This window comes from Lagenorhynchus albirostris, chromosome 15, assembly GCF_949774975.1.
Source record: "Lagenorhynchus albirostris chromosome 15, mLagAlb1.1, whole genome shotgun sequence".
Taxonomy (NCBI): Eukaryota; Metazoa; Chordata; class Mammalia; order Artiodactyla; family Delphinidae; genus Lagenorhynchus; species Lagenorhynchus albirostris.
Genome location: NC_083109.1, coordinates 13909909 through 13920729, shown reverse-complemented (window position 1 = coordinate 13920729; position 10821 = coordinate 13909909). Strand labels below are relative to the sequence as shown.

The window sequence follows — 10821 nt, the reverse complement described above, 5'->3', positions numbered from 1 at the left end:
CGTGAACTTGAAGGTATTTTCTCATTTTATAACCTACACACATTTTACTGCACCAAGCTCAAGTGTGCATCGTGATGTGTTTTTACACGATTACACTTGGGTAACCACCCCCCAGATCAGGATGGACGACGTCTCCAGGTGCTCAAAAGGGCCCCATGGTCCTTCCCAGCCTCTACCAGCCTTCCACCACTCTGAATTCTGTCACCCAGATCTACAAGTTCCTATAAACGGGCCCATACATGCAGCCTGGTTTCTTCACTCACAATGATTTTGAGATGCTTCTAGGATGTTGCCTGGATTGATAGTTCATTCTGGGTAAAGGACAATTTGAGTTGAGAGCGCCCGTCCATTCTCCCCCCAGCGCTGTCAGCCCCCGTGACGATGCCAGCTCAGCGCCCGAGAAGCTATGCTTACCAATGACCACCAGAGGGCAGTGCGACCACTCCGCTGGCCCAAGCTGCCCGCAGGTGCCACCTGAGGTCACGCCTGGAAACAACACTGCAAGGATTCCGGAAGCATCTCCTTCGGACTGAGCCCTTGCTTCAGGGCTTGCTTCTCTGAAATTGCAGCGCCATCGATGATGGGTTCAGGCCCAAGAGTTAAGGATTAATTGACCGGCTGCAGCCACCATGGGGCTCCCAGTAGAGAGCAGCATGGTGGCCTCAGAGCCATCAGCAACCACGGGGCCAGGAAGCACTTCTTCCCACACTCAGCCCAACTTTAAAAGTCAGCTGCTCTAATGGTTCACAGTACCATTGTCATAATAGTTTAAATTGTTGGACAAAATGTTGGGATTTCTTTTTATATCCAGAAGTTCATTCGAGGATGGGACATAAGCCAGCTCCAGCCAAGTACTAATTTTAAAATTCAACCATAAGTATTTGGCCAAAAATGAGTATTTGGTGAACTCTGGTTGCAGGGGAGGGGGTGTCTCTTTGCCCTTCTTGCCGCCTCCCCACTCCACGGCATCAGGACCGCAGAAGCCCAGTCCTCCCCTCTCTCGGCCCTTGGATCCTACTGACCACCTGGTGTGGCTGAATGGGGAGCTACACACACAAGCCCGGCTTCTAACATTTATTAAATGCCTACTGTGTCCCAGGCACCAGGCTAAGCCCTTGACCTGCATTAGCTCCTTTCATCCTTACAGCCATGCCAGGTGCTGTCTGGAGAGGAGGGAGAGCAGGTGGTTAAGACATGGACCTGGGGTCAAATCCCAGCTCTTCCTTTTACTGTTTGTAGGAACTTCACCTCTCTGAACCTCAGCTTTCTCAGCTGTAAAATGGGGGTGACAAGAGAACCCACCTCACAGATTTGTTGCCAGCACTGAATGCATTCAGACATGAACAACACTTTTTGTTTGAAAGCCACTTTTTTGGTCACTCCACAATAAGAAATGCATATTATATTGAAACCCAGTCTAACATAGATACATGTGTGTGCATATAAATACAGGTGTATGTATATTATGTGTGTATAACTAAAATGTTTCACAAAGCAACGCTGACCCATAATACTATGATACGTCCTCTTATTTTCCATTCTGTGCTATTTTTGTTTTAAATGATGTGTGTCACAATCCACTCAATCGATTCCATGACCCACTGTTTGGAAAATACTGGTTTAGAAAAAGGCTCAGCAAACCATGTTGTTTTCAGAAGTCCCATTTTACAGAAGGGGGAAACTGAGGCCCAGAGTGTTGTGGCTTGCCTATGACCTCACAGCCAGAAGGCTGGCAGAGTTCAGACTCCAACCCAGGATCTCTGACTCCTAAATTAAGGCTCTTCAGTACGAGATGCAAACTGGCGGCTCGCACGCCAGATCCACCTCACAGATAAGTTTGATTATCAATATGTTCTCAAAATTTGATCAAACTATATAGAACTTGGGAGATGTAACTCAAAATCTAAATTTTCAACGTCTCCCTAAAAAAAAAAAAAAAAAAAGCAATCTGGCAACATGGGGCCTGCATGTACACGTGATCAGCAAGAGCCTCACCCGCAGGTGCCCCTTTGAGCTGCTCTCCAGGCTTGCCCATCTGCCACAGTCTCCACCACGCCCTGTTGTGTCCCTGACACTGAGGCCAAGCGTCAGTTGTCATTTATCATCACACATGCCAGCTGCTTTTTTCATAGTGGAGAAATATTTTTCTATCAAAGAAGGAAAAACAAAAACTAAACCAAGGAACCAACATGTTTCAAGGGGAAAAAAATAGATACACAAATGTCTTCTCACATATTTAAATACAAAGAAAACATGTCTATGTCAACTTTATTCCCAACCTGTTTCACTGATTTCTATTCCCTGACTCGTCCGGGAAGCAGTTTGTAACCCCCATCTTAACCACTACCCTTTATCTACCTCTGTCTGTTTGGTCCACAGTTTTATCCCCAGCACCTGACACTGCTTAGCCAAGAAAAGATGCCTAATTAAGAATGAATGAAAGAGTGAATAAGTGGCTTTTATACAAAAGCTTCTCCAATATTAACAAATATACAGGGACTTCCCTGGCAACCCAGTGATTATGACTCCGCACTTCCACGGCAGGGGGCCCAGGTTCGATCCCTGGTCAGGGAACCAAGATTCCTGCATGCTGTGCTGCACAGCCAAAAAAACCAGATATATGGTAATGGTTAGGAGCAGGCATTTTTTGGTCAACAGACAGCTCAAGCCCCACTGCTGCCACTAACTAGCTGTGTGACTTCAGGCAGCTTCCTCAGTCTCTCTGGGCCTGATATCCTCAGCTGCAAAATGCAGGTTATTAGGGTGCCATGTACATAAACGAACAGAAGTGTGAAAGATGCTGAATAAATGCAGTTCCCTTCTCCTCCTTCAGCTCATCAAGGTGAACCGAGGTCAGTACTTGATTGTGTTAACAAGTTGTCCGGTACCCAAGTGACCCGGCCTTGGATTACCTGCTGGGCCAAGGAGGCAACGGTTTCCCATTAACATCACGCCCTGAAAAGAGAGCTCTGGGTAGGGAAAGCCCTGGGCCAGATGGCAAAGCCAAGGGTTTGATCCCCAGGCACATCTCTGGGTGAAAACTCGCTTTTTCAACATCCAACCATTCCTCCCGCTGCTTACCTTCCTGAACTGAAGAGGCTGGAAAGCTGAAAAGTCAATTTCCGAGACTGCCTTGCAGCCAGGGGTCTGCGCGTTTAAGGGCCTACCAATCAGCTGTGTCCACGATACACCTGGACTTGTGCTGCGTTAAGAGAGTTGAAAGGGCTGCGCATGGGGCGCCAGGCTGCAGGTTTAAACCAAGGCAAAGCGGCCGTGGGTCTGGCCCCAGAAGCTGACTCAGCAGTGATGCCTCCTGTTCCTGGGGCAGCAGTGCCTCCCCTGGAGCCCAGTCCTGCAGTGTGGCTCCTTCAGCCCTCCCTGTGATGCTGTAAATACTCAAAACGTGTCAGTCACACGCCATCAGGATCCGGCCCACGTCCTTGGGGTAGTTTATTCCGAGAGTAAGACCTTACGCGTTATCTGTGGGAGGAGGTACAGAAGTGAGGTCTGAAAAGGGACTTCTGGAGTCACGAACTGGGCCATCTGAGAGGCCGCGGGGTCTGTCTAGCCGCCAAAGTGAGGCTGCAGAGGGCTACTAGAGAGAAATCGATGGGGAACCATTACCTCTGCAGCCAAACGTCCAGGGACAGGCGACGTGCTGATGCCCGGGAGTCAGGAGGAAGAGCTGGACGCAGCCGAAGGACACGCTGAAGCCTGCTGGCACAGCTGCAGCTATCTGTCACCACACCAAACCGCAGCGACCTTGCAAGAGTAGAAGCTGTTGCTTCCTTTCCGCCTTCAAACTCTCAGCCGAGTTGCTCTTTCAGTCAATTCCAACTTGGAACCCTTCGAAGATAGGGATTCTGGGAAACGTAGTCCCAGCCTAGCCAAGTTGACACAGCTGAGTACGGACCAGTTGGCTTACTAAACCCTTCTGCTTTAACTAGCTGGTTGAATTCTGCTCTCGAAAACTGAGCTGATAAGAGACTTCGGACAGTTCCTCAGTGGGTGCTCGTCAACACTTTTGTCAACTCAAGGCCTTTTGTTTGGACAACTTCCCACCTTAAGAATCTGGACCAGAAGCAGGCTGAAACTCACTTTCCCAGCTTCCCTTGCAGTTAGACTGTAAGCATGTGACCTAGGCTCAACCAATCAGATACACCCAAATTGTACCCAGGCTCAACCAATCAAATACATCCAGATGGTACTTAGACTCAATCAGATACACCCACGTGAAACCTAAGCTTAGCCAATTCAGATACACCTACAGGTGAAAGCAATGAAAGTGGATTCTGATGCATGGAATTCAATCTAGCAGGAGGCGGAAGGAACATAACCAGTGTCACTAGTGAGAGTTTCAGTGTCTGGGCCCAGTGACAGTGACATGAAGGTCCTGCAATGTAATTTATGTATTGTTCATGGCTGTCTCTCCAGCCCTCCCTTCCAAAGATGTGCAAGTCACTTAACATCCTTTAATAAATTCCTTTCCAGCTCAAACTACCTAGAGTGCACTCTGTTGTTTGCAACCAAAAACCTGACTCACCTCTAAATTCACTTAACCATCAAGTCTCAGTTTCCCAACTTAGACAAAGAGCAAAACAATACCCACCCCATGGGCAGTGGAGTCAGGGAGAGGCGTTTTGTAAACTTACCACAGTGCCACAGACACTGGGGCAGCGTCTTCTGAGGGACCACTGCACTGAGTTGTAAGTCAGGCAGACTGATTTGAATCCTGGCTCTGGCACTGACTGACCTGTTGTGTGACCTTGGGCAGGTCAATTTCCTCATCTGGAAAATGGGACTATGATTAGTGCCTGCCTCATGGAGTTATCATGAAGACCAAAAGATTCCAGCACAGAGCAATCCCCCAGCACACAGCTCAGCATGTGGGACATACCCACACCGGTGATGCTGGAAGGAATATGAGTGACCTCTGTCTTGCTGGATTAAAGAAAATGAGCAATAATATAGGTGGTGTTCCTGATGTACCCTGATGTGAAGGGGGCCTGTGAATGCTGAAGTTTAGAAAACATTTATATGTTCGAAACAGAACCCTGACTACACTTAAATCGTACACTGAAAAATGGTTAAAAGGGCAAATTTTGTTATATATTTCGTCACAATTTTTAATAAAAATAATGTAATATACCAAAAATCATTGAATTATATACCTTAAATAGACAGATTTATGGTATATGAATTCTCTCTCTAAAGCTGTTAAAAAAAACAACCACCCTGGCTTCCCATTTCCTTCGGATCATAATTCAAGCCCCGACTTCTCTTCCCTCTCTGATCTCATCAGCCCCACCTCCACGCTGAATCCCTCATTCTGGCCTCACTCGTCTTCCTCCTCTTTCTGGAAGATGCCAGCCCCACCTCAAGCCTTTTATATTTGCTTTTCCTTCTACCTGGAATGTTCTTCCAACCAGGTTAGAGGCTCTGAGCTCTGGCTGCCCATAGGAATCACCTGAGGAGCTTTACAAAGCCCTGCCTCAGAGAGTCAGATGTCATTACTTGGGGAAGGAGGGTGGTGTCTGCTTTGCTGTTTTAAATCTGCCCAGGTGGGGACTTCCCTGGTGGTCCAGTGGTTAAGAATCCACCTCCCCATGCAGGGGATGTGAGTTCGTATCCCTGGTCGAGGAACTAAGATCCCACATGCCGCGGGGCAACTAAGCCCGCACACCACAGCTACTGAGCCCGCAAGCTCTGAAGCCCGTGCGCTACAACGAGAGAGAAGCCCGGGCACCGCAAAGAGGAGCCCGCCTGCCGCAACTAAGACCCGACGCGGCCAAATAAATAAATATTTCAAAAAATAAATAAATAAATCTTCCCAGGCACTGCTAACATTCAGCCAGTGTTACTAAAGCGCTGCCCTAGACATCATGCTCAGTCCCCACCACGTTTACATTTCAGCTCAAAGGGCAGCTCCTTCGAGAAGCCATCCTCAATCAATACCATCTACCTCCCCTCCGTACCCTGCCTATTTATCTTCACTGAGTCTATTCTACCTAGGATTCCATCATATGCATATCTGACTGCTTCCCAGTGAGAATGTCGGATGGATGAGGCCAGAGGCTGTGTCCCCAGTGCTTGGCTCACACAGATGCTCAGGACAGAGCTGTTGCCGCAATGAACCTCTCCACCAGTCCCCCTTGGTCCGACTCTGGCTCTGGGGACTGCAGTTCTGCAAGGAGGCCACCAGGCGACGATAGTGCCCAACTGCGTTAAAAGTAGCCCTTAGACCCACCAGCCCTGTGCCTGGCCATCGCTGAGAGGAAGAAGCAAGGACCACGGCAGAGAGCATGGTGTCCTCCTTCTCCTCATTCCTAGACTCAGAGCCACGGGGCCCTGAAAACACTCCACCCAGACTCAAGTCAGAGGGAGAAGGCCCCGCTGCCCTGTCTGGAACCTCCAAGCCCTTCCCCTCTTACCTGGCCACGCACCAGAGCCCCGGATGCAGCTGCCTGGGTGGACTCCCACGGGTCCCCTCACGTAGCTCATGACTCACCCCCGAGGGACCTGCAGGTCTGTCTGCCATGGCCAGTGTCTGCAGACACGCTGAATGTCCATTGACGGGGGGCTGTGACACATGCTGTCTCCTTCCACACGACAGGTTCCCACACCCACAGAGGAACAAAGAAGTTGTTGTAAGGTCCTCTCTAAACCAGTCCCACTTTGTTCCTTTCACAGCACCAGTCAGGGATGGCCTGCGGGCCAAATCCAGTCCCTGCCCTGCTTTTGTCCAGCCTTGAGGAGGGCTGAGAAGTGTTTACATGTTTAAATGGTTGGAAAAAAAAATCTAATTTTGTGACACATGAAGATGAAATGACCAGGGTGTGCCTGGGCAGAGACAAGGCCCCACGCTGCCCACGGAACTCCTAGGAGCTCAGGCCCCCATCCTGGCCACGGAAAGGCAATTCACTCCCCTGCCACTGTTTTTCCAAGACTGACCCAGGATTTCCCTTCTGTTCTACATCTCTGTCAGTAAATTCCCAGGAACTGGACTTCCCAGGAAAGCACCACTAGGGGCCCTTATTTATAATGTGCCCACCACCCATGGAGCTGTTGTCCCCAACCTCTCATGGCCCCGTCCCCTGTATTTGATCGGGCAAACGTGACACGGCCATCCTGACCAAATGGAAAACTGCATCGAGGACGACCAAGCCATTTTTCCAAAACAGTTTAATTAAAAAAAGGTGAAGAATCTGAAAAAATTGGGGGGTGGGGGAACCCAAAAGAGCATACCGTGTGAGTCCACTGGCTCAGTCACAAAGAAACACCATCATCAAAAAAGATATTTAAGTTTAATACAAATTTTATACAAAGAAAATGTGAAAAAATACTTCCATATGCTAAAAGCAATTATGCTTCACAAATAAGGCCAGCTAGGCTATTTTTTTTTTTTGACAACTGCAATTCACAAATGTTCTTTCTCTCCTGTTTTCTTCTAATACTCTCTTTTTATTTCTTCTCTAATATGGGTAACTAGCTGGAAACTGTACAGTTCGCATCCTCTTATCAACAATGAAGAGAAAGGAAACGAGACTAAAATGTACAACAGAAGGTACTGGAATGATATCGTACAATTAATTTTTCTCATATACATACATCACCTTTTTGCTTTGTTCAATGCTTCTTGTTTTACACAACATACAAAATGGTACTACAGCATACGTAGTGTAACAGACAGCACGGCGGTGTCCTGCGTCTTCTCACACTGCCTTTGTTTCATGCTGACATAAAAACATAAATAATACATACATGCTTCATCCCAGACTGAAATGTCCTCCGCGTGCATCTCGCCTTTGACTTCTCACTTCCGCAAAGCACGGCCCGTCTCCTACCAGGTGGGTGTGAGTGTCTTTAAAGGAACCACAAAGCAAAGAAAAGATCTGTTTCAGAGCTTCTGACTTGAATGCTCTCTAAGTTCTTCCCTTCTGCAACTGAGCTGAGCAGGGCTTGTTTCTAGTTGATATTCTGTAAACAAGGACATTGGTTTTTTTTTTCCCTTTTATAGGAGTAGAGTCATCATGGAAATCACATAAAATAAACGAGCTCCTCCACATGTCCTTCTGGTCCAGAGAGCTTGTCTTTTAAAACATGGTAACACAGCATTTGAAAAGGGCCAATGGTTGGATGTGACGTGCCCACGACAGCACCGAATCTGTGCCGGAAACTCCTGATCCCAATGTGCTGTGTACAGACATAAGAATGGAAAACGGCTCACTTTCCCCTGGGCATCCCAGGATGAGGACCTGTGGGCCACGGTGATCCCCACGCCCTCTCCATACCACTGTGACAGGTGGGCTGGCTGACCATCCCTTCTCCAACATTCAAACATTCCTTTTGTTGTTGGGTGTGTTTCTTTTTTTTTAATTGTTTTTCCCTCTCTCTTTTTTTTTTTATAAGTTAAAGTCAATACAAATATAAAAAGGGGAAGGTACTCTAGGCTCAATGACATCCACAAATTGTACATTATTTACATCTAAAGCACAGGTTTCATGTGGGTGGAACACTCCTCTGTCAAGGCTAATGCTGGACGTGACGTAGTGTGGGCTGCCCTCCGTGCTAGGTGCAAAGACCGAGTCTGAATGGTTGGAATCCTCCAGTCTGAGGGTGGCGATTCTCCTGTCTCACATTTCTTTGCTGTTTCCGGTTTTCCTGGTGTCCGGTTTTTTTTTCCTCCATGGGATGGGTGACTTGTGCCCCAACGTGTCCCTAGTCCCAGAAGGTGTCCAGCCGAGACTCTTTCGGGATGAGGCTCTTCGAACTGGTGCTGGCGTTGTGCTCAGAGCGTGCCGATCCCCGTTTCTCATCGCTGCCGCTCCAGCAACTGGACTTACTGCTCCGGGAATGGTCTGGGTTGGGGGGAAGTCAACCGGAAGGCAGGTTTTTAGCATTCCTGCCCACTTCCAGTGAATGAGAACCATCCCTGTGTGTGATCTGCACCTGCTTCCTGGTACCACCTTCCCCGCCCGACTCCACACAACACACACGGTCAAAATCCTGCCACCATTTACCGCCCTGGATTTGCGGGTCTGTGGCGTACACGGGCAGAACTTGTTTTTTTAGGATTTAACAAGAGCTGATTGGAAAAACAGGAGGGAATCATGCTCACAGAGAATCAAGGTGAGTGGGGACAGGTACTAAGTTATCGAGGAAGGTACTTCTTGTGTGGCACCTGGGACCAGGCACCCCTCCTACATGACCAGACACTAAGCACCCCATGCCCTTGTGTCCTACCTTGGCCACTAAAAAAGGCACTGAAATTTGGCATTCGATCTACTTACTTCTGTTAATGGAGTTTCTTTCATCAGTTTATAGGCAACTTGAAAAACAGAACCAAACCACCCGAAGCAGAGGAGTGAGGACCAGAATGGTTAAGCCCAGCTGGGCTTAATGGTGAAGACCCACTGGCTCCCAGTAAGGACAGGCTTAAGGGTCACTGAAGGATGCAAGAACCAGAGTAAGACCTACGGGAGCTTCAAGGACACGTGCGCCACAAGGAGCTGCATCGTGGCTGAGGAAGATACGAGGACGCTGAAGGAAGAGCCAAGTGAGGTGTCCGTCCCACTGTGACGGCCCCAGCCTGCAGGCTCAGCGGGACGGCTGACTCTAAGAGACCCACCAGCACATCACTAAGACCCCATCATATCTTAGATCATTTACCCAGTTCAGACAGACTGGGACAAAACTTTCTTTTTTTAACTTCTTGAGGTGGGGTGAGAATATTTGATTGAGAGAAGTCGGCTGTCAAGCTCAGAGACAGAATTGGAGGGAGGGAACAAGGGACCGTATCATCGCCTAGGGGGTGACCTTTCTGGTGATACGGCAGGCATGTACGTGGTCCTGAGGTCTGTTTCTGCAAGATAAGTAGTGAAGAGAATGATCAAAGGATCTCCCAAGTAACATATTCATTCAGGAGAGAACTCTTCTTAGTCGCTTGCATCGGTGACCAGAAGGGGGCAGTATTGTATTGTGGTGGGCAGAGGCGGGTGGGGGCAGAGGGGCGCCAGGGTGGAGCTGTCTTACGGAACCTGAATCCAACGCTTCTTAAGTGTTCTTCCCTACTCGTGATGCCTACACCGTTAGTTCTCTGGAAGGTCAGTGATACAGCCGGTTATCACCACAAGGAGAAAATCCTACAACAATGCAGTCAAGTCACACCCAGTCTCCCCAGCTCTGCTGAAGGCGGAGACCAGCTGGGCCACTTAGAAGAAACGGGAGCAGGGCTGAGCTCAGCACAGAAGCTGCATCCCAGAGCGAGGCTGGCCACCTGAGTAACTGCAGAGCCTGACTCCTCCCACGGACCGGACATGGGGCGGTGGCTGATTCGACCCATCTCTGCAGAGGACGATGGGTGTTAGTCTAGGACCCTTTCTGAAAAGAGCGAGGATGAGGCCCCTTCAAGAAGCCAGACCGGGGACTTCCCTGACAGTCCAGTGGTTAGGACTCCACGCTTTCATTGCCGAGGGTGTGGGTTCGATCCCTGGTCGGGGAGCTAAGATCCCACAAGCTGAGCGGCGTGGCCCCAAAAAAACCTCTTTTCCTACTGGGGTTTCCGATGGCCACCAGAGGCAAAGCTAAGAAGAAACAAGGCAAAGCAAGACCCATCACTCAGGAGAACAGGAGAAGACACGCCCACAAAGAAAAACACACACAGACACACACAAAACGAGCCCTCCGTGCGCCGGGAAGAGATCCCCGGCAGCTTCCGTGAGGCGGGGTCATACTTACACTTCTGGGCTGGGTAGCTGGGGTGCGGCTGGTGGTCTGTGCTGGTTGGGACAGAGGCGGGTTGCTTGTCACACCTGTTGCTAA

General features: G+C 49.1%; 1 protein-coding gene across 2 annotated transcripts in view; it reads right to left on the bottom strand.

The window, feature by feature from the left end:
* Window positions 1–7165: 7165 nt before the first annotated feature.
* The window catches only part of ZMYND8 (zinc finger MYND-type containing 8), a 127251-nt gene continuing 123595 nt past the window's right edge, over window positions 7166–10821 (bottom strand). For both annotated transcript variants that reach the window (XM_060122121.1, XM_060122122.1), the window contains 2 exons: window positions 10738–10821; window positions 7166–8858 (listed from right to left, as the gene is read on the bottom strand). In XM_060122121.1, coding sequence (XP_059978104.1) covers window positions 8719–8858; window positions 10738–10821 — 224 coding nt within the window. In that variant the 3' untranslated portion in view covers window positions 7166–8718. The remainder of the gene's footprint in view (window positions 8859–10737) is intronic.